The sequence below is a fragment of the Enhydra lutris genome, unplaced genomic scaffold, assembly GCF_002288905.1.
Source record: "Enhydra lutris kenyoni isolate GAN:26980312 unplaced genomic scaffold, ASM228890v2 scaffoldscaffold77, whole genome shotgun sequence".
NCBI lineage: Eukaryota > Metazoa > Chordata > Mammalia > Carnivora > Mustelidae > Enhydra > Enhydra lutris.
In genome coordinates, this window is record NW_019154161.1 from 1784158 (window position 1) to 1811030 (window position 26873).

Sequence of the window (26873 nt, forward strand, 5' to 3'; positions counted from 1 at the left end):
AAAATCCGAGGCTTAGGGCATCCTCCACAAGCCTCTCCCATGGAGGCTGCCCAAGGAAAGCTGATTCCTTCCCTTGGCCATGCCAAGAAGCAGTGCTCCCTCTGGGTCTCAATCCCACCTTACCAACCATGTGGGGCTCTTCCCAACCAAAGACCACCATCTCCCTGAGGAGGATCCTCAAATGCCTCTAAAACCAGAGTCTCCTGAAAGACTACTTAACCGCATTCATTAGAAAATCAATACAAATTTAAAACTTCACAGGGATCCCACCGGTTTCCTGGGGTGTGTGGGAGGGGAAGGTGGAAGATGGTGACATCCTGGTCACTCTGATGAAGCACAGGAAATGCCCAGCTGGGTGTCCTATGGCAACATGTCCTATGCAACATGCCACACGTCCTCTGGCCTGGACAGTCCCCTAGGAAGAATAAAGACAAGGAGAAAAATCTTTCTTTTTTTGTTGCTGCTTAAGATTTTATTTATTTTATTTTTAAGATTTATTTCTTTGAGAGAGAGAGCAAGAGAGCAAGCACATGAGCCGGGCCAGGGAGGGCGGTACAGGGGGAGAGGGAGAGAGCAACTTTAGCAGACTCTGTGCTGAGCATGGAACCTGATGCAGGGCTGGGTCCCAGGACCCTGAGATCATGACCTGACCCAAAACTAAGAGTCTGCACTTAACCAACCGAGTCACCCAGATGCCCCAAGATTTTTTTTTTAAGATTTTATTCATTTATTTGACAGACTGATCACAAGTAGGCAGAGGGCAGGCAGAGAGAGAGAGGAGGAAGCAGGCTCCCCGCTGAGCAGAGAGCCCATGCGGGGCTTGATCCCAGGATCCTGGAATCATGATCCGAGCTGAAGGCAGAGGCTTTAACCCACTGAGCCACCCAGGCACCCCAAGATTTTATTTTTTTAAAACAATCTCTATACTCAATGTGGGGCTTGAACTCACAACCCCAAGATCAAGAGTCATGTGCTCTACCCACTCAGCCAGCCAGGCACCCCTCAAAGTGCTCAAAGAATAGCAGTGGCAACCAAGAATCTTATACCTAGCAAAGCTATCTCTCAAAAGTAAAGGTAAAATAAAGACATTCCTAGATAAACAAAAACTGAGAGAATCTGTTGCTAGCAGACCTGCCTTACAAGAACTACTAAAGGAAGTTCTTCAGGCAGAAGGCAAAGTTATTACAGATGGTAAGGCAAATCCACAGGGAAAACTAGTTAAGGTAACTACGTTATTTTATTTTATTTCATTTTCTAAGGATTTTATTTTTAGTAACCTCTACACCCAACATGAGGCTCAAACTCACAAGCCTGAGATCCACAGTCACAGTCTCCACCAACTGAGCCAGCCAGATGCCCTGGTAATTATGTAATTTTAAAAGACACTATTAATGCAGTTTTTCTCCATTATTCTCTTAACTGATTTTGAAATCAATTCTATAAAATAATATGCAAAATAACGTATCATTGGCCTATAACATGCAGAGATGTAAAATATTTGCCAATATCAACACAAAGGAGGTGGTAGAGGAAAGCTAAGGAAATAACTATGGATGGTAAAGTAGTAATAATAATTATTGTTGGGTTTGTAATATTAATATGTAATGACAATAATACCACAGGAATTGAGAAAAGAGAATAGAGCTCCATAGGAGTTCCAATTCTCTATCTCACTGGAATTAAGCTAGTATAAATAAGAACCTGATTCTGATCAGTTAAAATGTAAGCCCCAAAGCAACGACAAAAAAAAAAAAAAAAAAAAAAAAAAAAAAACAGGGGTGCCTGGGTGGCTCAGTGGGTTAAGCCTCTGCCTTCAGCTCAGGTCATGATCCCAGGGTCCTGGGATCGAGCCCTGCATCAGGCTCTCTGCTCAGCAAGGAGCCTGCTTCCCCCTGGCCCCCCGCCTGCCTCTGCCTACTTGTGATCTCTCTCTCTCTGTCAAATAAATAAATAAAATCTTTTCAAACAAACAAACAAACAAAAAACCCAAATAGGTTAAGAACTCTTCCAAGTCAGTATCAAAAATACAAATCACAAAATTTTTGAATGGGCTAGAGATCTGAATAGACATTTCCCAAAGGAGATACACAAATGGCCAAAAGCACATGAAAATATCTGCATCATTAGTCATCAGAGAAATGCAAATCAAAATCACAAGAAGGTAGGTACCACTTTGCATCCATGAGGATGGCTAAAATTAAAAAGTCAGATAATAGCAAGTTTGGGCAAAGATGAGGAGAAACTGAAACCCTCACACACTGCTGGTGGGAGCATAAAATGGGGCAGACTGTGGGAAACAGGCTGGTAGTTCAAAAAAGTCAAACATAGAGTTACCCTGAGATCCAGCAATTCCCCCTCCTAGACAGATTTCCAAGAGAAATGAAAACATACAACCACACAGAAACTGGGACATGAATATTTATAGCAGCATTAAAGGTGCTAACAGTCGCCATGTCCCCATCAACTGACGAATGACAAACAAAATGCAAGATATCCATACAATGAAATGTTATTCAGCCATAAGAAGGAATGAGGGGCTACTCCATGCCACAACCCAGATGAAACTTGAGAACACCACACTAAGCGAAAGAAGCCAATCAAAAAGATGACACATTTACATGATTCCGTTCATCTGAAATATCCATAATGGGAAAATCTGTAAGATCAGAAAACAGATTCTTGGTTTCTTGGGACTGGGAGTGGATGGAGAGATAAGATCATTGCTAAAAGCTACAGGTTTGGGGCGCCTGGGTGGCTCAGTGGGTTAAGCCTCTGCCTTCAGCTCAGGTCATGATCTCAGGGTCCTGGGATTGAGCCCCGCATCGGGCTCTCTGCTCAGCAGGGAGCCTGCTTCCCCCTTTCTCTGCCTGCCTCTCTGCCTACTTGTGATCTCTGTCTGTCAAATAAATAAATAAAATCTTTATAAAAAAGAAAAGCTACAGGTTTGGTGTTTGTTGGTTTGTTTGTCTGTTTGTGATGGTGAAATGCTCTCAAACTGACCAGGATGATGGTTGCTCCTATCTGTATGTACCAAGAGCCGATGAACTGCCCACTTTAGTTGTATGAATTATATGGTATGTGAATCTCAATAAAAGTTTAAAATAATCCAAGTAGAAATTTGCTTACAACTATATTAGATCTATGACTTTTTGGTGAGGTATTAACATCTGTATAATATTTAATCACTCAACCAAGAGCATAGAGTGTCTTTACTTTTGTTCCAATCATCTTTGGGTCCTTAATTAGAGTTTGGGGTACCTGGGTGGCTCAGTCAGTTAAGCATCTGCCTTCCGCTGGGGCAGGGTCCTGGGATGGAGCCCTGTGTTGGACTACTTGCTCAGTGGGGACTCTGCATCTGCCTCTCCCCCAGTTCATACTCTCTCTCGCTCTCTCACTCTTAAATAAATAAAATCTTTAAAAAAAATAAAGTTTTCTCTCCCCAAATCTTAATTTTTTTAATGTGTTAGTTCCCAGATGATTTCAAGGTATTTCAGAGGGATGGTGAATTTTTTTTTAAATATTTTATTTATTTGACAGACAGAGATCACAAGCAGGCAGAGAGAGGGAGAAGCAGGCTCCCCTGCTGAGCAGAGAGCCCGATGTGGGGCTCGATCCCAGGACCCTGGGATCATGACCTGAGCTGAAGGCAGAGGCTTTAACCCACTAAGCCACCCAGGCGCCCCGATGAATGGTATTTTTAATTACATTTCATGGTTGTCTATTGTCGGTGTAAAGAAATGGAACTGATTTTTGTAGGTTAATCTTGGGGGTTTTTTGGTTTGACTTTTTAAAGATTTTTTAATTTTTTTTAAGTAATCTCTACACCCAACGTGAGGCTCAAACTCACAGCTCCGAGAGATCAAGAGTTTCAGGATCCACGACTAAGCCAGCCAGACACCCCTCTAGGTTAATCTTGTAATTCAGGACCTTGCTGATATCTCTTACTTGTTCCTACAGCTTTTTAAATAAACCATTAACCAGGATTTATATACAGTACTGTGTTAAGCAACAGCCATGATGAGAATATCCTAATATCATTCTTGCTCTTGGAAGGAAGCCATCCAAAATTTTTATGGTGTTTGCTGGAAGCTTTAAAAGGTTAAGAAAATATCCTTCCCCCCCCCCTAGTTTACTGTTTTAATTTTCATTCATAAATAGATATAAAACCTTACCAAATTATTTCTCCATGTTGACTGAAATCATGACATTTTCCTCCTTGGTCTGTTAGTGAATTACACTAAAAGAATTTTTTTTTTTTATTTTGAACGACCCTTGCTAACTAGCGATAAATCCTACCCCATCGTGATGAATTACGATACAGTGTTGGATTTAGTAGGCTATTATGAGATGTAGGATTTTTGTACCCACATTCACAAATTAAATTGACCTATAATTTTCTTTTCTTGTCCATGTTCCTTATCTGGTTTTAGAATCAACGTTGTATTAGCTTCCAAAAATGAACCAGACAGATTCTACATGATTTCTATTTTCTGGAAAATGTGTATAACATAAAAATTAAGCATTTCTTGAATATTTGATATCAGTTGCCTAGAAGACCATCAGTGCCCCTGGAGATTTTTTGAGAGAGAGAGAGAGAGTGGAAATCTTTGACTCTAACTTTGTATATTTTAGTAGTTACTGGTTGACTCAAGTTCTTGATTTTTGCATAATTTGGGGCATTTTATATTTTTCTAATTTTATATTTTTCTAATGATTTAACCATTTAATCTACATTTTTAAATGCTGGCCCATAGTTGGTTATAGTACTATCTAATTACATTTTTATTTTTTATTTTTTAAAGATTTTATTTATTTATTTGACAGACAGAGATCACAAGTAGGCAGAGAGAGAGAGAGAGAGAGAGAGAGGAGGAAGCAGGCTCCGTGCTGAGCAGAGAGCCCGATGCGGGGCTCGATCCCAGGACCCTGGGATCATGACCTGAGCCGAAGGCAGAGTTGAGCCACCCAGGCGCCCCTCTAATTACAATTTTTAAAGTTTATTCATTTATTTTTAAGTAAACTCTACACCCACCAAGGGGCTCAAACTCATGACCCCAACACCAAGAGTTGCATGTTCCACTGACTGAGCCAGCCAGGTGCCCCTAATTACTTTTCGTATCTCAGTCCTAGCTGTAATTATCCACTTTTATGGGTTGCATTTTATTTGGAGCCCCTCTCTCTTTTTCTTACTCAGTTTTGCCAAAAGTCAATCAATGTCAGTAACTTTTTCCAAAATCAACATCTTGTTTTGTTAGACTTTTCTCCCCTCTTTCATTCCATTGATTTCTACGCCCCCTTTTTTGGGTCACTTGTTTTGCTCTTGTTCCTGTGGATTTGCTTTATTGCTGATTTTCCCACTGTTTGCTTTAGATTGTTCATTGTAGAAAAAAACTATTTATTGGATCAAGTTTTTATCAAATGCTTTTTTTCCATCTGTGGTGATAGTCATCTGGTTTTCCTCTGTTAACCCATGAATGTGGAGAATCAATCAATTGATTAAATCAGATAGTAATATCTTATTCAGGACTTTTTTGATTCACGAGAGAAACAGACTGTGGTTTTCCTTGTTTATGCTGTGCTTGACTATTTTTTCAGATTCTATTTTTTAAAATAATCTCTACAACCAGCGTGGGACTCGAACCCAAAACTCTGAGATCAAGAGTTGCCCACTCCGCGGACTGAGCCAGCTGGGTGCCTTGTCCTTGACTATTTGTGTGTGTGTGTGTATTAATATTGTAGTAACCTCATAAAATGAGTCGGGGAGTGTTACTTCTTTTCCTAATTGCTGGGTGGGTTTATGCAAAGTTGTAATGACTTGTTCCATGAAACGTCATATGAAACAATGGTTACTGAGACAGGATGGTCTTGATGCTGGCTTCAACAAGTGAATCGATGTGCGGAGCAGAGAGCCCCATAAAAGACCCACAAGTACTAAAATATAATGAGGCAGGGACCACAGAGAATCGGAAAAAGATAACTATTTAACAAAGGCTGTTGAAATCATTGTTTATCCTTAGGGGGAAAGTGAAATTGGATTTCTGCATCACACATCACAAAAATCAACTTCAGGTGGACTGAAGACTTTCGTGTGGAAGGGAAAACTTTAAGAATGCAAGAGAAGGGGCACCTGGGTGGCTCAGTGGGTTAAAGCCTCTGCCTTCAGCTCAAGTCATGATCCCAGGGTCCTGGGATGGAGCCCTGCATCGGGCTCTATGCTCAGCAGGGAGCCTGCTTCCCTTCCTCTCTCTCCCTGCCTCTCTGCCTACTCGTGATCTCTGTCAAATAAATAATAAATAAAATCTTAAAAAAAAAAAAAAGAATGCGAGAGAATATGGTTCGCCCCTCGGGGCAGGGAAGACTTTCTTAAGGGACTGCATGATACTATAATGATGGACACATGCCATTATACGTTTGTCCACACTCACTGGAGGCACACCACTGAGAGTGACTCCTTCAGGTAAACCTCGAGGGGTACTGATGTGTAGGTTCATCCATTGTGGCAAATGTACCCATTCTAGTGGGGGATGTTGATGGGAGGAGGTTATGCATGTGTGGGGGTGGGGTATATGGGAAATCTCCATACCTTCCTCTCAACCTTTTTAAAAAATATTTTATTTATTTATTTATTTGAGAGAGAGCAAGAGAGATCACAGAGGGAGGAGAGTAGACTCCCCACCCCCCAGGGCAGGGCTCGATCCCAGGACCTTGAGATCATGACCTGAGCCCAAGGCAGAAGCTTAACCGCCTGAACCAGCCAGGTGCACACCCCCACCCCACCCGCTCCTTCCTCTCAATTTTGTTGTCAACCTAAAACTGCTCTGAAAGAAAGAAGGAAAGTAAGACTCTTAGTTAGGGGCGCCTGCGTGGGTCAGCGGGTTAAAGCCTCTGCTTTCGGCTCAGGTCATGATCTCAGGGTCCTGGGATCAAACCCCTGCAGTCCTGGAATGGAGCCCAGCATCGCATCTGGGCTCTCTGCTCAGCAGGGAGCCTGCTTCCCTTCCTCTCTCTGTCTGCCTCTCTGCCTACTTGTGATCTCTGTCTGTCAAATAAATAAATAAAATCTTTAAAAAAAAGACTCTTATTTAAATACAAAAACAAAAACCTTGGGGCGCCTGGCTGGCTCAGTCATGGAACATTCAACTCTTGATCTAGGGGACTGTAAGTATGAACCCCAGGCTGAGCCTAGAGATTACTTAAAGAATAAAATCTTAAAGAAAAAAAAAAAAGCTAGCTGCATCTATAGCTGCATATAGTAAAATATGGTAATGGGCCAGATTTTTGCCCCTCACCACAGATTCCTATGTTGAAGCCCAGCACCTTAGAATGTGACTGTATTTTGAAATAAGGTCATTAGAAAGAGAGAGCACAAGCAAGGGGAGTGGGAGAGGGAGAAGCAGGCTCCCGGCTGAGTAGGAAGCCCGATGCAGGGCTCGATCCCAGGACCCTGGGATCATGACCTGAGCCGAAGGCAGACACTTAACCCACTGAGCCAGGTCCTCCAAATTAAGGGCTTTAAAAGGAAGCCCTTAGAGTCGGCCCTAATCCAAGCTGATTGGTATCCTTCATAAGAGGACATCTGGACACAGAGAGAGACACCAGAATGCCTAAGCACAGACAGAAGACCGGGTGAGGACACAAAGAAAAGGCAGCCTGCCTGGTGACCTGCATCTTCAACTTCCAGCTTCCAGGACGGTGAGAAATACCATTTCTGTTGTTTAAGCTACCCTGTCTTTGATACTTCTAGAATACTCTAGAATACTAACTCTAGAATACTCTAGAATACTAACTCTAGAATACTAACGCAGATATTCTTGCTACAAAGCTCAAAAACAGGCAAAAAGAAATCATGTGCTGTTTGGGGACACGTATATACGTGCCAAAGTAATCATGGAAATTGAGTGAAGGATAGACATGATTCAGGATCGTGGTTACAGGTGGGCATGAAGGAAAGAGTAGTAAATAATAATGTCCTAGTATTAAATCGGATGGTAAATTAATGGGCGGTCTCCCTGTACCTCGGTCCTTACACACAGATTATTTTGCATGTACCCACCACTGCCCAAAAGATTGTTTTGAAGGCAGAGCCAGTGTTCTACTTCCCGCCACCTCTGTCCTCCAAATCCACCCCAGCTCTGGCTTCCTGCCCGGAAGGCTGCCAGGAGCTGTCACGGCTCAGGGTTAGAAGCCGAAGTCCAGTTGCATTTGGAGTAGGTGGAAATAGACTGAGAAGGGAAGGTTACTTGCCTCCTGCAAGAATTTCCAAAACCAGGCTCATGCTGCCATCTGGCCTGGCTCACACAACCACCTGTGCTTTGGGGAAAAAGCGACTTGCTGCTGGAATGACAGAGGCTGGCATTTTAAGAGGCGGTGGTAGCTTGGGGCTGGAGCAGAGAAGAGGTTGTTCAAATGAATGAATAAAGAACACGGGGCTGGCACGGAAAAGCCTGTAGAAGCCAGGAGGGGGCCATGTTCAAAGTGAACCACTGAGGAGAGAAACAGGACCTAAAACAAAAGCAATCATTCCATGCTCTCCATGCTTCCCTCAACTGACCATAAGGAGGAAGGACACACTTCACCTCGTATATTGTGGCGGAGAATGAGTACCCTGAGTCGGATCACCATTTGGAAACGTCAGGCAAACTCAAGGGAGGAACTCCTATTTAAAAAAAGAAAAAAAAAAAAAGGTTGGGTTGTTCTTCCAAAATGTCGATATCATAAATATGGAAATGTTCCAGATTCAAGGAGATGTGACAACAAAATGCAATCCCTGAGCCCAGACTAGATCCTGAACTGGAAGGGGAAAGTGCTGTGAGAGAGCATTTGGGTCAACTGATGAAACTGATGGCTCAAGACATTAGATAAAAAGAATCAGTAAATGTTACGTTTATTGAGGTTGAGGACCATGGATAAGTAAGAGAGCATCTCTGTTTTTAGGAAATACACACAGAAGTATTCAGGGGTAAAGGGCGACAGTGTATGTAACTAAAACATGCTTCAGAAAATAGATGCACTTACTGAGAAACTAAAACCAGCTCGGACTGTAAACTTCTGCCTACCATTTATCTACACACACAGGTAAGGTTCGGGGCAGAGTCAATCGGCAACATTTCTCCCAGGGATATGCAGTACCTGTGAAGGGTCTTACCACCCGCTTTGTGAGCAAGGACTGCTCTCTTACTCACTGAGGAAGTTTGTTCTCTAAAATCACAGGCTTTACGAAACTTTGTTGTTTGAAAGTCTATCTGTAGGAATGGAACTTAGCCCACTTTTCCCGGAAGATCTACGTCACTTTGACACAGACAAGAAGCCTCAATTTCCAGCCCTGATGAAGAGCTTTATATAGAGTTTCTGGGCATAGCATGCCACGTTTATCTTAACTTTGTAGTTTCCAAGGAAACAGGATCCTGAGTCCACTTTGCAGTCCATAACTGTTGACTCATTTATACACATTCCTGCTTTGCTCTGAAGCTACCAAACCACAGTTTCACTCAAATTTCACCAAATTCTTCTCTTCCCCCGAATGCCGTAAGTTGATCACAGCTTCTCTTTTGGGATGTGGTCTCCTTCCCTCCAACTGGTCAGTAAACCTGATTTTAATTTGTTCCTGCTAATTGGGTTAGGACGGATGGGTGGGTGTTGGATGGATGGATGGATGGATGGATGAATAAGTAATGATAAATCCAAAGCAATGGGGTAAACTGTTAACAACAGATAAATCTGGGTAGAAACTATTTGTGTTTGGGCAGGTTATCTGTAAGCTTGAGATTATTTCCAAACAAAAAGTGTGTGTGCTTTTTTTTTTGGGAAACTAAGTTTAGTTTGGACCAGTATTTAGCCATTTTTTTCGAGGCCAAGGAAGAATTTTTATGTCGTATTTTATGTTGTAATTTAGTACATATTCAAGATACTCATATTTTGAGAAGTATTTGTTCCCGTTTTCTATGCATTTTCATATTTTCTATGCACTTATGTTTTAAAAGACGCTTATTACCAATTTACAATTATCCGTGGAAATTCACCTGTATTTTTAAAAACTCTTGGAAAGGTCTGAGCACTGGTTACAATCTAAGCCTAAATGAATGTCAAGACTTCGACTTTGGGTTTTTCTCCCCGTTGACGCGTAACGGGACTACATTTCCCAAAATACGTTTGGGGCGAGGCCCGGCGGGGTTGTGGGGGGGGGAGGGGTGTGAGCTGTGATTGGAGACGGCCAAGTTCCTACCTGTCACTTGGGAGGAGGGGGCGGGATTTTCGAGAGGACTTCCATGACGTTCCCGATGGCTGCTGGGAAACGTGGTTCTGGGAAGAAGGGAAAGGCCTGCCGCTCGGACTCCTGGGACTTGTAGTCTTGGCAAACTGGTGACGACCGGGCTTTTCCTCCGCTGGGTCATCTCAGGGATTGGGCCCTTCCTCCACCACCGCCCTGGAATCTCTTCATGCATCGATCCCAGGCAGCCGCGGAGACCTTCTCTGGTCCGCGTCTCCGAGGTCTCTAACCGCAGGTGCTCCGCAGAGAGTCAGGGCGGGGGCATTGGCAAACGCTGGTCTTTAGCAGGCCTGGGAGGGCTTCTACGAGGTGAGGGGGACAGGGTCCCTATGAACAGAACTGAGTCAGGAATCAGTCCAAAATGCATCGTACAGGGGAGCTGATCTGATGCTTAAACAATCCTTGCAAAACGCCCTTCACCACCATCCCACGCTCCCACCTCTGTGTGGATGTAAGTCTATGTCCAGGCTTAGTATGACAACGACCAAACAGTGACACCTAGAGTAATGGACGGTGTGATAAGGAAAGCCCCCAAGTATGTGGGAGCCCAGGGAAGGCTCCGGACTTAGCCTGGGGAAGGGCAGGGAGGAAGAGAAGCAGAGATCGAACTCATCTCAAGGTCCCAAACATGGCACCATATAGGCGTCTTCCTTTCCATAAAGAGCTCCCCTATGCCCGGGGATGGTGGGGGCACAGAGTTGGTCATACCCAGCCCTGTCCAGCGAGGCTCCCTGGTCTGGCTAGTCGGGGCTTACTTAGCTCAGAAGAGAACTCAGCATTTATGAACATCACAGGGGCACCATACCCTGCTGGGGGAAGGGGAAGCAGGTTGTTCAGGGTGACACATTGGCCAATTCTTGAAAGAAGCTGTACATATGCAAAGGCAGCATCCGGATAGAGCATGCAGAGGTAAGGGGGAGGTTAAAATTGCCACGTGAGAGTCAGATCTGGTGTTGTAAGGACCCCTCTGTATCCAGCACTCTTCTAGGAGGTAGACACTCTTACCCCCATTGTACAGATGGGGATACTGAGGCACAGGGATTATATCTAACTTTATGTGCCTGACAGGTAAGTGGCCAAGATAGGATTAGAACCCAGGACATCTGGCTCCAGAGTCCAGGCAGGTAACCACTGACCTACTCCGTATTCACCCACCCACTTTCCAGAATGTCAGGTGTGTAATGGTGGGCCCCTTCCAGGCAGTAGCAGTTACCCATGTCTACCTAATATGCCATCTGGTCGCCTAGAAGACCACCTGCTGCCTTCCCCGACCCCAGGAAACAAGTTCAGAGGAAGAATAATTTTGAGCAAGGTCTTCAGTCCCCCAATTGAAGCTTTCCTGACTAGAGCCCCCCCCACCCCCTCACCCCCTCACCATTCCACATTCTGTTACTCCTGTAGGGGCTGTGGGGCTGAGAAATGACAGGGATGGAGATGACAGGGATGGCTCATTCCTCCCACTGGTGGATCCAGTGGTGACATTTAGGCTGGTGGTACCATGGTGAAGGAGAGGCAGGGATATAAGGACAGACAAGGTCACACTCACTACATTTCCTGGGCTCCATGATGATGTCAGGGTCAGGCCCATGTTGCCACTATTGCGGGGGGTGAGGGGGTAGTGAGGGGGAGCTGGGTAATTCCAAAAGAAGAGCTCCTCCTTCAAAGAGTGCTGTCCTCTGTGCTGAGGCCCAGGCTGGCCCACTCCTGAGTATTCTGACTCAGGGAACGAATGTATGAAAAAGGTAAAGAAAGGTAGCATGTGACTCACATTCAACCATTTTCAAAATGCTCACTTTCCTGGGCTCCCCAGAACTTTCCAAGAGCTAATACAAGGTGGGATGATTATTCCCATGTTCAGGTGAGAAAACTGAGGCTCACAGAGGAGGGACTGGCTTATGGCCTCACAGGCAGGGAGTAGAGAAGGAAACACTGGGAGGGAGCCTAAGTTTCCAGGCTGTACAGGTTAAGCTTGCTTCTCAACACATGCCCCTGGGGGTAGGGGAAGGGAGTGGGGCAGGGCCTGACATTACATGATGCAGAGGAACCATCTGGTGGCAAGAGTGTGAGATACACCAACTAAACAAAATTAAAGGGGCTATTTCCTGCAGGACTTGTCAGAACCTTTAGCTCCTTTGTATTTCCCAGATCTCTTTGACCAGGACCAAGGCAAAGGCCTGGACAATGACTGACAGACCCTGTGTCCCAAAGGCCGTGAGTGGGACACAACAGGAGTAGACGCGTCAGCAGCACGTACACACGTGCACTCCAGGCATCTATGTGCAGGAGCAGATGATGTGCGTACATTTGTACATGTGTTCTCCATCACTCTGATTCTGGGGTTCAAACGATACCTGTAAACGCGGAACAGGACAGGCATCCAAAGGCCAGGGTCTTGCCCTTCCAGGCTTGCCCGGCGACGGGATAAGACCAAAAGTGCCTCCACCGCCCGCTCAAGTCAGATTCCACAAGGCTTTATTGGCGTGTAACAGCCTGGTGCCCGCCGCTCCCAAGAAAGACACAGGCGAGGAAGGGCTCTCGGCTCCACAGAAGACCCCTTGGGATCGCCCAGCCAGGGGGAACACGCTTCCATCCGTGGGTAGGGAGAAAAGGAGGGAAGGGCGTACTCGCAGGATGAACCGCCCAGCCAAAGGGCGAGTGGTGGGATGGGCTGGAGACGCGAGGACAGGCCCCGCTAGAAGGGGTACTCGCAGACGTAGTAGAGGCGGCGTTCGCAGTCGTGGTCCCACCAGGAGCCGTCATCCGAGGCTTGCGCCACGCAGTTCTCGAGCGTGCCGCCGTTGGGCTGGTTGGGGCTGAGCGGGTGCGGCGCGGGGCTAGGACCGGCTCCGGGCTCCGGACGGGGCGTGCGGTGCCAAGCGAAGAAGGACACGCGCTGGCCGTTCTCGAAGAGATATAGTCCCTCGGAGCGCCGGTCGTGCACGCCCAGCCACACGGGCCAGTTGTAGGGAGCGAGGGCCCCGCGCAAGTAACGAGTGAGCGCCTCCATCTGCTGGCGGTCTGCGGGCTGTGCCAGGCTCCCGCCCCGTGCCACGCACCGCGCCTGCGCCGCCGCCTGCGCCTCGAAGTCGCGCGATAGCAGAAAGCACTTGTGGCCAAGGCGCAGCCCCTTCAAGCAGCCTGGGGGCGAGGAGGGGCGGGGTCAGGGGGTCCGGGGGCGGGGGGGAAGGCGGGGTCGGAGCCTCCGGGGCGGGGCTGGGAGGAGGCGGGGTCGGAGCCACCGGGAGTAAGGAGGCGGAGAGTTGGGACCGCTGGGGGCGGGGCCAGACGGCTGGAACCGGACTGTAGGGGGCGTGGCGCGGCCCGAGTCGGGTAAGCTCCACAACGCGGTAGGAGCGGGCCTCCCCCTCCGCGCGCCCGCTCTCCGCGCGCCCGCTCTCCGCATTCACCCTCCCGGCTACTCTAAGCTCTCCATAAGCCAACACCGTGCACATCTCTAGGAAACCGCTCGCCCCTAACACCCTGGGTCCTCACGTCTCTTCAGATGTTTCTGGGCCCCCTCCTTCCACCGGTCCTCCACTTGACCCGGATCGTCCCACTTTCCCTGCCCCGCGCGGCGCGGACTCACCCTCTAAGCGGCCATGCTCGCGCTCGGCGCGCCTCTGCGTCTCCTGCAGGGCTTCCACGGCGTCGCGGGTGTCGCTTGCCGCCTCCCGCAGCTGCCGCAGCCCCCGAGTCAACTCGACCACGCGGGTGTCCAACGCGTGCAGACGGACGTGCAGCTGGTGCAGGCCTGCGTCCAGGCCGGCCAGGCGGCCCACTGCGGGCAGACAAGGAGCACGCTGGGCGGGACCTGGGAAGCGGAGCTGGCGGACCAAAGGGCCTGGGGGGCAGCTAGGGCTTCTGGGGGTAGAGTTGCGGTGGGCGGCACTCGGGATTTCTGGAAGGTAGGGGCTCTTGGGAGTGCAAGACCAGGGACGCGGAGCTCCCAGGGACGTGAGGGGTGGGGGACTGGGCGGTGGGCCATTGAAAGGTCCGCGGCAGTGAAAGGATGGTTCGTTTTTTGAGAAAAGGACCACAGAGGCCTGGGGGCAGGGCGGAGCTAATGATTACTCACGGATATAAGTGACGGCGTCCTCAGGGGTGGGAGAGGGGCTAGGGCTAGAGGTTGGCGTCGGCGTTGTTTCCTCCTCTTCCTCCCCCTGACCGTACTCCTCGGTCCCCCAGGTCTCTTTGTCTTCAGGGGTTCCCTCGGGGTTTTCGTCCCCCCTCCCAGCGGGCAGTCCCAGGGCCTCCTGCAAATGCTGAGGCGGGGGAGGGATGGTTAGGGCCAGCCCAGCTGCGTTCAGACGCCCCACACGCTCCAACCACCCCTTTCCAGCAGTAAGCCTTGCCCCTGAGTCCCTTGTCGGAATCCATCATCCCCATCCTTTGAGCCTGCCCCATCACTCACTCTCCCTTGCCTATTTCCCTAACCCTGTAATACCCTCCCTCCAACACCTACAGTTCCCCATCAAAGTCCCAAGCAACTCACCTTCAGCATCAGGGCTTCCCTTTCCCGCTCCTCCTCTTGGGCTCCTCCCCAGACCCCCTCCCACTCCCTGTCCGCTCCTCGAGCCCCATGGCTAAAGCCCAGGAGCTGAGGGACCATCAGGGCCCCAAGCAGCCAGGCTGCCTGCATCAGGCTGAGCTCTGCAGCTCCCAAGGCTGCAGACGGATGTCTCTGGGCGCTGGGGAGTGCGTGCAAATCACTAGTCCCTGGTTTCTGCCTCTCCCAGCTTCTCTCCCGTCCCTTTCCTCCCAGCTCTTGTCTCTGTCCACCGGTCTGTTCGTCCGTTGGTCTCTGCTCCTCTCTGTGTGTGTCTCTCCCCGCCTCCCTTGGCTCCCTTGAGGCCCTGCCTCTGTGGCCGGAAACCTCCAACGTTCCAAAGCCTGGATCCCGCCTTGGGTCTCCCCACATACCCCCCTCTTCCCACTTTCCAGAGCTCACTTCCGCCCTGCCCTTTCCTTCCACCATGGCCAAAAGCTCAGATGGCCCGAAGAGGATGGAGCTGGCTCTCCAAAGGATCCTGGGGACGTGACCTGTGCCCAGGAACACCCTCAGGGGGTTCTTGGGGTTTGGCCCTGCTCCCTACTCCTCCTCCTGGCCACTCTTCAGGACCAGGGAGGCTGCAGGGTCTCCATAAGGTTTTTATTACCCTGTGACCACCATCGCCCACGCACCCTGCTGGAGGAGTCTTTCCCAGGATTCACAGGCTCTAGGGCGCCTCCTGCCCCCAGATCTCCCATCCTGGCCTCAAGCCCTTGCCCCAAGATGAAAATGAGTGTGTGTGCCTGTCTGTGGGGACACATATGGAGAGTATGCATGTCACTGTGCGGGCAACTGTAGAAGGCGGGGTTCTGGGATTCATTGGCTGTACTCTCCTGGAAGCCTCTGGCAGGCCCAGGCCCTGGGTGGGGCAATGCTGGGGACTCCAGCCCTCAGCCACCAGCAGACAGTAGGGCAAAAGGGAGTGGGGAAGGGTGGGTGGGTGGTGGTCAAGGAAGCTTCCTCCAGGAGGTGGAGTAGACAGACGCAGGGCTCGCTGTGTGGAGCTCTGAGCATTCAGCCGTGCCTCGCCTCCCGCCTGGACCACTGCAGTCACCACCTCCTGGCTCTCTCCCTCCTTTCTCCCTAGCCCCTCCAATCCACACTACTTGCCGCAGCCAGAGCAATGCTTCCAAACCTTAAATCAGACCACATCACCCCCCACTCCCCTGCTCCCCCAGCTTCCCATCATATGCAGGAGGGAAGCCAAACCCTGTCCTCAGCAGGGGCCTGGACTGCCCAGTGGGAAGCTGGGAAGGATGGGCCCTTGGCACCTTGGCAAGCTCATCACCCACCCCTCCCCTTGTCCCCCAGGCTCCAGCCACACCGCCTCTCCACTGTTTCCTGAATGCCAAGCTCCTTCCTACCTCAAGCTTTTGCACTAGCCTTTTGCTCCTTCTAGATCCTCTTCCCACAGCTCCTTCTCATTATGAAGGTCTCAGCTCAGTGAGGCCTTCTCGATCATATCCAAGGAAGCTGCGCTTCTACAACTTAACAGCCCATTTTATCTTGTTGGTCTAATCAAGACTGGATTGTCTTGCTTTTTCATTTCCTCGTGTGTTGTCCGTCTCCTGCCAACCAAGGCAGGCATTCTTCATTGCTGCATCCCCAGAGCGAGGACAAGGCCAACCTCACACACAGTAGGTGCTCAATCAGTCTGCTCCATGAGGAAAGAAATAGCCATTCCCAGTAGGGTAACAGCTCAGCCAAAGGCTGAAGGCTGGACCACTGTGTTTAGGTGGCATCCCAAGTTCCCTGGGGCAGGGGCACAGGGGCATGCTGGGGAGGGGCTGGTGGTCACCAGGGTGGAGGTGGTGAGAGCAACGAGAGAGAAGCTGTGGACATAAGGGAAGCAGGAGGCCACGCCAGGCCCACTCTCTGCCAGACCCGTGAGTCATGCAGGGCTTTCCCAGCTGGGGCCTGGCTGGTTGTGCCAGCCGCCATGGAGCTCAGCAGCCTGCGACTGCAGGGCCCACTCTTCAAGGGAAGAAACTGAGGCTCAGAGAAGGGACGACGCAGCCTGCTGGAGGTCACCAGCGTGGCAACAACTAACCAAGGCTTTTGGCTCTAAGCAAGGGCAGGGCATGGGCCCTCAGCTGCTGGGAGCCCCAGGAGGGAGCTTGGAAATCCACTCCTCCAGCCTTCCCTTTTCCAAGGAAGCAGAAGGCAGTGTGGCAGGAGGGCAGGCTGCTCACCCCCTGAGCCTTTTGGGTGCCTCTTAGGGGCCTGGGGACTCCTCACTAGCAGCTAGAGCCCTCGAGAGAGAATGCACAGGCTAGGAAAGTCCTCGTAAACTGTAGAGGGGCTCACAGCCTCTCTCGCTGCTGCTGCCAGTGTGGGCAGCTGTTCTCTCCCTGGGCCCAGATGCTCGCCACCTGGGCTGGTGTATGCATGCGGAGTGGGGCCTCCTGGGGCAGGGCTGGCTCATCCCTGGTACCCTGGAGCCCACAGCTGGAGATGCGGCCAGAGGTGTCTCCGAACTGCCCTCTGCAGGTGCCTGTGCTCCAGCTGGCTGCTCTGGAGGCGCTGGTGGAGCTGGAAGAAGGATAGGAGACTGGGCTCTGGGGACACTCTTACCATTGCCCTATGGGACCTGTCCTGTCTCTCTGAGATGTCCCGGGCACCAGAGACCTGAGCTGTGAGGGGACCTTGGAAGCGTCTGTGTACAATGAAGGAGGACATGCCGTGATGTTGTGCCTAGCCATGAACGGCAGGGGTGTAAAGACTGAGCTGGCTGCCCATCCCTGCTCCTTGGTGCCGCCTCTTCAGAGCTAGGTGACCTTGGGCACCAAGTTACTTAGCTTCTCTGTGCCCCAGTTTCCCCCTCTGGAAAATGGGGATGGTGAAAGTCCCATAGTCCATAGGACCGGTGTGAGAAGTTGACGAGTCAGTCAGGAGCAGAACCTGGCACACGCGAAGTGCTCAGGAAATGTCAGCTAGGGAGGGGAGCTACGGCACAGGGCTGTGCATCTAAATGGGCACGTGCACACCTGTGTGATGGATGGTGGGGGGGTGAGATGGGACCGCATGCACACTACCCCTCACAATTGCGAGTGTCCATTTCTGGATTGCACGTGAGCGGGAGATCAGGGCATCCTGCGCGCCCCTGCAGGGGTGGGGGGGGAGAGTGCTGTGCGGCGCGTGTGCTCTGGCACGCGGGTGTGATATGTGCATGTTGTAGCTGGGTGTGTTTGTGGTGATGTACACTCAAGTATGTTAGGTCATGCATGCCCAGGAGAGTGTATGTGGGGGAACGTGCGACCGTGCAGGGCCAGCTAGTGACTCTAAGCACCTGTGCCTTGGGGGAAGGGGTGTGTGTGTGTGTGTTTGTGGCGACGGGAATCTATAGCTCTCACAATCCAATTTGGAGGTTTAGAGTCTAGCGACAAATATTTATTGCGCCCTACTGTGTGTAGCCGGGTTGGGAAGCGCTGTGGGAAGGGGCGGTCCTGGGTGGGTGTGTGTGTGTGTGTGTGTGTGTGTGTGTGTGTGTGTGTGTGTGTATCGGTACCCTTAGGGGGGCGGGGCCCCATGGTCCGGGTAGAGGGGCAAGCAGGGGTAGAGCCCGGTTGTGTTATCTGGTGGCGATGGGGCGTGGTGGGGGAGGGCAGGGGGAGGGGGCGGAGCCGGCGTGGGGGGGGATGGGCGAGGTTTGGGGGCGCGGGGAGGGGCGATGTCTCCTCCGTTGGCTCGGGAGGGAGGGGAGAGGGCGGAGGGAGGGGAGGGAGGGAGAGAGGGAGGGAGGGAGAGAGAGACAGGGCGAGGGAGAGACAGTGAGAGCTAGAGAGCGAGAAGGGAGGCAGAGGAGGCGCGGAGCGGGCGGCGGCGGCGGCGGCGGCGGCGGCCTGAGGAAGAGGAGGAGGAAGAGCAGGCGGAGACGCCGCGCCCGGAGCCGGCCGGACCGAGCCGGGGGCGGGCTAGCCCGGAGGGTCGCGGCGGCCGCGGCAGAAGGGGGGGCGCTCTGCGGATGGCCAGGCCCGGCCCGCGGGGGGGGTGAGGTCCTCGGCCCCCCCGCCCTCCCCCCCGGCCCCCGCCCGCCCCCTCCCCGGCCCGCTCGCCCTCCGGGGCGGTGGGGCATGGCCTGAGGGTCCCCCGTCTCCGGGGGGGTGGGGGGTGGGGGGAGGGGGGAGGGGCCGCGGGCGCCGCCGACCGGGACTCAGCAGCCCCGCCAGGCAGGTAAGGGGGCCGAAAACCCGGGGGTTTGGGGGAGCTGCGGGGCCGGGGCCGCGGGAGGGGGCGGGGGCGCCCCGGACGTCCTTGGCCGCTCGCCGGGCTCCGGGCCCGGGTGTGCGGTGGGGGGTGGGGGTGAGGAGGGGAGCGTTGCCCCGGGCGACGCCAAATTGGGTTACGCCCCAGTCCCCCGTGCCCCGTCCCATATAGCCGACTTGAGACGAGGATGAGCCCCCCCATCCCCCGCCAGTAAGACCCCCAGCCCGAACCCGCTTCCCCGCGCTCCCAGGCCAAGGGCTCGTTCGCTGTACCCACCTCCTGGCCCTGCCTGGCCACTCCCCCGCCTCACCCACCCCGGCTTTCCAGTGCCCACAGACCCCTTCTGCAGCCCCGCCGCGCGAGGCCCCTCCCCCAGGTCACCCTGGTTCTCTGCCCCTCCGTCGGGGGTCTGGGCCTTGGCCTCCTCCGCCCCCTTCGACCCCCTCTAGCTCTGGCTTCTCCTCCTAGGCTCCTCCAATCCCCTCCCACCCCCTTCACAAGCTCCCCTCATCCCCACCGTCTCCTCTCCCTTCTCCACCGGCCGGCGCGCCCCCTCGGCTCCCGCCTCCGAGTCCCGCTCCCGGGTGCCCCCGCCCCCTCTCCCCGGCCCGTGGCTCTCCCCCACCAGTTTCTCTGCCCCAGCCCCGGCTCTTCTCCCCGCCTTTCCCCGCCTCTCTCCGCCTCCATTCATTCTCCCGGCCCCGCTCTCGGCCACACCAGCTGCCCCCTATCCCCCCGCAGCCTCCCAGGGCACCCCCTCCCCCCCCCCCCCCCCCCCCCCCCCCCCCCCCCCCCCCCCCCCCCCCCCCCCCCCCCCCCCTCCCCCCCCCCCCCCCCCCGCCGATTCCTCAGCCCGTCTCAGTACCAGCTGCGTGCCAGCTATTCTTAGCCGCGGAGCGTTTGATTCATGCCGCCCCGGCGGAGTGTGCCCGCTCCCTCCCTCGGGCCTGAGGGGGAGGGGCCGGAGCTGGTCTGGGGGGTTGGGGGCAGCCACACGCGCGGGGGAGCCCGGGCCAGCTTTGCTTTCATCCCCCAGGCCACCCCATTAGTGCGCGCTTGGGGCTGGGGTCAGCCAGGGTCAGCCGAGGGGGAGTGGCAGCGGGCTCCGGGTCCGGAGGTGGGATGTGGAATCCGGCGGGTTGGAGGCTGGGGGGCCTCCGCAAGGGCAAGGTGAGGCAGCTCTGCTGGGTGCCTGGGGGGTGGGGGTGGGGGCTTCGCAGCCTGGCCGCTCGTGGGGGAGGGGTTGGCCAGCTCGCGATTAAGCTGCTCGCTCACCCACAGCTCTTGGAACTGTCCTCTTCGCACACTCATTTTGTCTTCCCTCCCCCAACCCCCCCCAGCCCATCCCCACTCCCCCAAAGTCAGCAGTACCCTCCACTGCTTCCCATCTCCATGGCAACGGTGCAGGAGCTGGGCCTGGTGTGGGGGGGAGGGACCAGACCAGACATTCTGGTTTCCGGTGCTGGGGTGGGAGACTGGGAGAAGAAGAGGCAGGTGGACCCCATTTGGGACCTAGGCTTACAAGGCCACCTCAGGAGAGAATAGTGGGGATCTGGAGATGACCTTCCACCTCAGTCCCCCAGACCATCACCCCACTTCTTAGCCACCCTCCCAGCCCCCCAGGCCCCCTCCGAGTGGATCCACCAGTACCAGGCAATGACAAGCGCCTTGTCCTGTAGTGTCAGTGCCCAGAAGCGCCCGCAGGTTATCCTCAGCCACCCCACACTGACCCAGGCCACTGTACTACCGGCACCAGCCGGCCCTCCCAGGCCGGTCTCCCCCGCACCCCTCTCAGGATGCCCCGGACAGCCTGCAGAGGCCACGTCTTGTGGTTCCCTGAGGAATGCCCCATGTGTGATCCTCTGCCCCATGACACCCGCATCTGAGTGTCCCTGCTCCCGTGGGACACTGATTCCCAGCAGTCCTCTGCACACGTTGTCAGCCACACTTCAGTGAAGTCACCAGTTCCACCCGTTCTCGGGCACCACTCCCGGGCACCACGCGGCCTCCCACTTCTGCCGCCCCAGGCTCACGGCGCCTCTGTCTCCCCAATACTACAACCCAGCCTCCCACCACCAGCTATCTCCAGGAGGCTGACGGGAGGGACCCAGGTGAGGGGCCAGGCTGGGTGGGGCCAGGAGGCCAGGATGCCGGTGGGTCGTCCACCTGTCTGTCCTCAGCTAATTTTAGCTGCATTTTCCGTGGCCTGCCAAAGTGGGCCAGTAGCTCCCGCGGTGATTCTGCGGTTTCTGGGACACTGCCATGCTGGGTCAGCGGCAAAGTGGGGCGCAGGAGGGGTGGGGGGCTGCGAGGAGGGCCAAGGGCAGGGAAGGAGACGCGTTGGAAGCATGGCAGGAATGGGCGTGTGTGAGCAGAGATGGCAGGAGTATCTGGGGGTGTGTCCAGCCTCCTTCCTGGCTGCGTGGGGCACGTGGGGTGGCGGCCCTAGACCGCTTGTCCACGACTTGCCTGTGGCCTCGGAAGTGTCCCAGGCTTTCCATCTGACAGCCGCCCTTGGCCCCCTGGCAGCCGCCTGTGATGCTGCTGTCCCCTGTCGCCCCGTGGCCCCACGATGACCCACAGCCCCGCGTCAAGCGAGGACGAGGAACGCCACAGTGCCAGCGAGTGTCCCGAGGGGGGCTCAGAGTCCGACAGCTCCCCAGACGGGCCCAGCAGAGGCCCCCGGGGGACCCGGGGCCAGGGCAGCGGAGCACCTGGTAGTCTGGCCTCCACCCGAGGCCTCCAGGGCCGCTCCATGTCTGTCCCAGACGACGCCCACTTCAGCATGATGGTCTTCAGGATTGGCATCCCGGACCTGCACCAGACAGTGAGTGACCTACCGACTGCCCGCTGGCCAGCAGGGACCAGGGACCCCAACCCACAGGAAGAGGCTTCTGGTGCGGGGCGTCCCCCCACTTGGGCCCCCTCTCCAGACCCCCACAAGCTTCCCCCCAACCCAGGGTCCCAGTCCTGTCCCCAGAATCACCCCACCCCCTCTCCAAACCAGCTCAGGCTCCTCCCTGTCACCTCCCCAACCAGAAATGTCTGCGCTTCAACCCTGATGCCACCATCTGGACAGCCAAGCAGCAGGTGCTCTGCGCCCTGAGCGAGAGCCTGCAGGACGTGCTTAACTACGGTCTGTTCCAGCCGGCCACCTCAGGCCGCGATGCCAACTTCCTGGAGGAGGAGCGGCTGCTCCGGGAGTACCCTCAGTCTTTTGAGAAGGGGGTGCCCTACCTGGAGGTGAGGCCCACAGCCTGACCAGCTTGGTCACAGAGGAGAGAAGGCAGGCCCCGTTGTTTTCCCCGTCATGCCCTTGCAAGGGAAAACCCCGGGGGCTCTTCCAGATCTCCTCCTCAGCGGTAGAGTCAGAGAGGCCTGAGTTCAAAGGACAGCCTGTTCTGCCTCTGACCAACAGAGTGGCCTTGGGCAAGTCACTTCCCTGCCCCAAGCTTCTCCTCGCCTTTCAAAGTGGGAAAGGATTCACAATTACGTAGGTGTTCTAGAACATTCTGTGCGGGGTCCAGACTCCCATTCCTCCAAGTCAGGGGTTGCAGTCCACATACTTCACAGCAGCCCCGCACTCCTCTGCCTGCCCAGCCGAGGCTCCAGGGTTGTTTCCACCTTGACCCTGAGATGACCAGCCCTCCTCCCCCCAGCTCAAAAGGAGTCCAGCCTCCTCCCCAAGCCCCTGATTCCAAGTCTCTGTGTCTCTCCCCTCATACCCCCCTGGCCACAGTTCCGATACAAGACCCGGGTTTACAAGCAGACCAACCTGGATGAGAAGCAGCTGGCCAAATTGCACACGAAGGTGAGAGAACTCTCCTGGAGCTTACCCACCAACACCCCCCACAAAGCCTGGCCCCCCCCCCCACTTTCCCATTTCCTCTCCCACCTCTTCCCCACAGCCCTCCACCCTCCCCAGCCCCTTCTGTTCCTCTGCCAGGCTCCCCCACTAGCTCGAGATGCTGTGTTGCATTTGGGACAGCCCCAAATGCCACCACTTTTTCTCCATCATAGCCCTTCTTCATTCCCCTCTCTGCCTCTCATTGCTTTGCCCAGGCCCCCCTATTTCCCCCTTCCTCCTACTTTCTTCTTCCTTGGACTCTCCCATCTCATCTCTGGGTCCCCCATATCCACACAGAGCCCCTGCTTCCCCCCACTTGGCCTGAACTCTGACACACAGTGTCCCTCTGCCTCAGGGCTGTTTCTGAGACACTCCACAGTTCCCCCAGTCCCATAGCCTAAACTCTCCCGGGATGTCTCCCACCCCCGGCCACATCGAGCCATGTTGCCCTCTAGGCCTCTGACCATATATATGTCTCTTGTGTCTCCCCTGGTCCCCTAAGACCTGGGAGGAAACCAGGGGGCTGCTTTAGCCAGAGGTGAAGAGAAGGCTTCCTGACACTTGGGAAAAAAGCCTGTGTCCCCTCCTCATGCCCCACCCTGACCCCTCCATGCATTCTTCTCTGTCCTCCCCCAAATATTCATCCCTCCAGACCTGCACCAGCCACTCTGGGAGCCACTGGCCACATATGGCTCCCAAGTACTTCCGGTGCGGCAGGTCCAAGCTGAGCCTTGCTGTGCCTGTGAAATGTCCACCAGATTTTGAAGACTCGGTGCCCCAAAAGAGTAAACTCTCTCCTTTTTTTTTTTTTTAAGATTTTGTTTATTTATTTGACAGACAGAGATCACAAGTAGGCAGAGAGGCAGGCAGAGAGAGAGGGGAGGAAGCAGGCTCCCCGCTGAGCAGAGATGACCTGAGCGAAGGCAGAGGCTTTAACCCACTGAGCCATCCAGGCGCCCCAGTAAACGCTCTCCTTGATACATTTCCTATGGATTACCTGTTGATGCGGTAGTATGGTGGCTAGATTAGGTTAAAAAAATAGGTCATTAAGATGAATTTCGGTACAATCAACAGTGCCTCTTCCTCTTTTTTTTTTTTCTTTCTTTTTTTTTTTTATAAAGATGGCTCCTAGAGACTTTCCAATGCCCCATGCGGCTCAGCTGTGTATTTCCACTGGCCAGCTCTGCTTGGGACCCTAGCTTTTTTCCCTTGCTCCCTGACCAGCCTGTCTTCTCTCTCTTGTCCGTGACTCAGACGGGGTTGAAGAAGTTCCTGGAGTACGTGCAGCTCGGGACGTCTGACAAGGTGGCGCGGCTGCTGGACAAGGGGCTGGACCCCAATTATCACGACTCGGATTCAGGAGGTAGGGAGGGAGCCAGGTGCTTTGGAAGAGGTTTGGCGGGGAGCCCAAAATGAGGCATAAGGGCTGCATATGACTGGCCTTTCCTGCCCTTTAGAGACCCCCCTGACTCTGGCTGCCCAGACGGAAGGCTCCGTGGAAGTGATTCGAACCCTGTGCCTGGGAGGGGCCCACATCGACTTCCGAGCCCGCGACGGCATGACAGCGCTGCACAAAGCTGCGTGTGCCCGTCATTGCCTCGCTCTCACGGTGAGGTGCCAGGCCCCCGGGACCCTCCCCCAGACTGCAGTGGTCCCCTAACAGGTTGAACTGCAGCAAGTTGCCCCAGACCCGCCCTCCTCCTCCCCTTCATCTCCCTTGACCCGACAAGAACATCTGGTCTCCCCTTTGCCTCTCATCTCGCCTCCTGGGGGTCCCCTCCCACGTCCCCGTGGGGATGCCACTTCTGCTCTTCCCTCAGACTCCTCTCCCTTTCCCGTTTGTTCTCTCTCAAGCCTCAGTTCTTTAGATTAGGTAAAAATAGTCTCTCTTCGTGTCCCAAATACAAAGCCCCTTTCCAGAGCCTGACACACATGCAACCCCCGTGCTCACTCCTCCAAGGGACTCCGAGACCCTCTGCTGCTCCCCGGGTGCACCCACCCTGTGGGGCACTGTCACAGGGAGCTTTCCCCTGGAAGAGCCCAGGGAGATCCTAATACCTGTACTCTTCTGCTACCCAGACATTCTGGCTCCCTCTGACCCAGCTCACCCCCAGCCTTGCCTCTGTCTCCCTGAAGTGTCATCCCTCCCTCCTCTGTTCCTTAAAGTACACCGTGAGCTACCTGCTGGGCCCCCAGATGCAGACACTCCTCCGTGTGCTCACACACATTCCCTGCAAACACAGCCCGTCCACCTACCTTCCCCAGGCACCGCCCCCCATACCTCCGGATGCAGCCCCTCACCTACCCTTCCTGCCTGGGGCTCATTCCCCTTCTCTCAGAAGCAGACGCAGCCCTTCCCTGTGCTTTGCAACTAAAATGCACTTTCCCAGGTAGATGAACCCGCATCTCCACTTACGTGGTCTTATTTTAAAATCCCCTTCCTCTCCCCTCACCCCAATGGCACTTGATCCCTCTTCGTACACAGGTCAGGATAGACCGCCCCCAGAGATATGTAGCTGTTGATAAAACCCCAGCTCGCAGATGCTCCAGCGGAATCGACCCTCCCTTCCCTTTTCCAGCTGCTCTGAAGGCCCTAAATGCAGTCAGACGCCAGCCACAGAGATCAGCTTAGGCCCTCTGGATGAACCCCCAGTCTGCTCCCTTCCCCCCAGACCGATCCTGCTCTCACCACCATGCGGCCTCCAGACCGACTCTGTCCAGTCCTGTAGCCACTGGCCACATGGGGCTGTTTAGATGTAAATTAATTAAAGTGAACTAAGACGAACACTTCTGTTTCTTGGGCTCACTGGCAGATTCGAGCACCCCAGAGCCCACGTGTGGCTGCCGTGTCGGATGGGCGGGGCGGTTGTAGGCTGTTTCCTGCAAACGTCTTGGTGGACAGCGCGGCTGCAGGCTGTCCTCGCACAGCCAAGTGTTAGAGAAGCCAACACTTCTCTAATGATGCTCAGCTCTGCCAGCCTCTGTGCCTGGAGCTGTTCCTGGAGCGGGATGCCCCCTGTCCCCCAGCCCCCAGGCCTCAGCGAGGCTGGCTCGACTCCCCTTCGTCCGAGCTTGCCCTTTTCCCAGATTTCCTTCTGCATCCCATCCTTGGGATGCTGGTCCCAACCACGCCTCCTGCCTGGCCAGGGGTCTTCCTGCGTCCAGACTATTCACTCCCATGGTCCCCCAACTGTCCTTCTAGGATGAGGCGCTGAGGCACCAGGCTCCTTCCATGTCTCATTCAAAGTCAGCCACGGGGCGGGGGAAGAGCCAGCCTCAAGGTCATACAAGGGCATCGTGGCAGAACCCAAAACAGCCTTGGCCAGTGAGGGTCACCCAAGACTCCCTGCCCCATTGGTCCCTTCAGGTTGAGCCAGGACTAGTGGGACAGTCTTCTGTCTTGTCTCCCTCCTCAGGCACTCCTGGACCTTGGGGGCTCCCCCAACTACAAGGACCGCCGAGGCCTGACCCCTCTGTTCCATACGGCTATGGTGGGGGGCGACCCCCGCTGCTGTGAGCTGCTCCTTTACAACAGGGCCCAGCTGGGCATAGCTGATGAGAACGGCTGGCAGGAGATCCACCAGGTGCTCCAGACTCGGCCAGGAGGGGTTGGGGGGTGGGGATGTGTGCGGAGGGGGTGTGCCTGGGCCCTGATCAGAGCAAGGATCAGACACCCTGGTGCAAAGAGCTGGGGATCCAGATGCTGGGTTCCTCACAGAGCGTGGGGGCGGGACGAGCATGGTCTCCAAGGAGAAAAAGATGGGGAGGCAAGGACGGGGGACACTGGACATCTTGATCCCTGAGATGGCTGGCGATGGTCTCTTGAGCCTCTTGCGGGGCCAGACCTGGGTCTCGGAATGACCCGGGAAGCTGATAGTCTGGGCCCCTGGGCAGGAATGGAGGCTGAAAAGAGAGGGAGAAGGAGGGTTTGCTGGCCTCAGGCTACAGATAGATGCCATGGTTGGGAGACTCTGATGTGGCCTTCTGGGTTTCCTGTCCTCCCA

General features: G+C 54.2%; 2 protein-coding genes across 4 annotated transcripts in view; one reads left to right on the forward strand and one right to left on the reverse strand.

The window, feature by feature from the left end:
• Positions 1 to 265: 265 nt before the first annotated feature.
• LOC111160832 (C-type lectin domain containing 11A) lies at positions 266 to 15073 on the reverse strand. Of its 3 annotated transcripts, XR_002641505.1 has the most exons (7): positions 14760 to 15073; positions 14343 to 14529; positions 13854 to 14045; positions 12619 to 13405; positions 10223 to 10594; positions 8577 to 8656; positions 266 to 415 (listed from the first exon to the last, which is right to left on the reverse strand). XR_002641505.1 is itself a non-coding variant. In XM_022524191.1 (4 exons), exons 1-4 carry the CDS (start codon positions 14904 to 14906, stop codon positions 12960 to 12962), a joined length of 972 nt encoding a protein of 323 aa, XP_022379899.1. In that variant the 5' UTR covers positions 14907 to 15073; the 3' UTR covers positions 11893 to 12959. The 3 variants fall into 3 exon arrangements, 1 of the variants encoding a protein (XP_022379899.1); XR_002641504.1 differs by lacking the exons at positions 266 to 415; positions 8577 to 8656 and having other exon boundaries at positions 10186 to 10594; XM_022524191.1 differs by lacking the exons at positions 266 to 415; positions 8577 to 8656; positions 10223 to 10594 and having other exon boundaries at positions 11893 to 13405.
• A 6521-nt stretch (positions 15074 to 21594) lies between these two features.
• LOC111160608 (SH3 and multiple ankyrin repeat domains 1) overlaps positions 21595 to 26873 on the forward strand; it is a 41134-nt gene continuing 35855 nt past the window's right edge. The window contains 6 exon segments of the mRNA XM_022523813.1: positions 21595 to 21849; positions 22062 to 22265; positions 22762 to 22833; positions 24124 to 24232; positions 24327 to 24478; positions 26286 to 26453. Of these exon segments, the coding sequence (XP_022379521.1) occupies positions 21595 to 21849; positions 22062 to 22265; positions 22762 to 22833; positions 24124 to 24232; positions 24327 to 24478; positions 26286 to 26453 (960 nt within the window).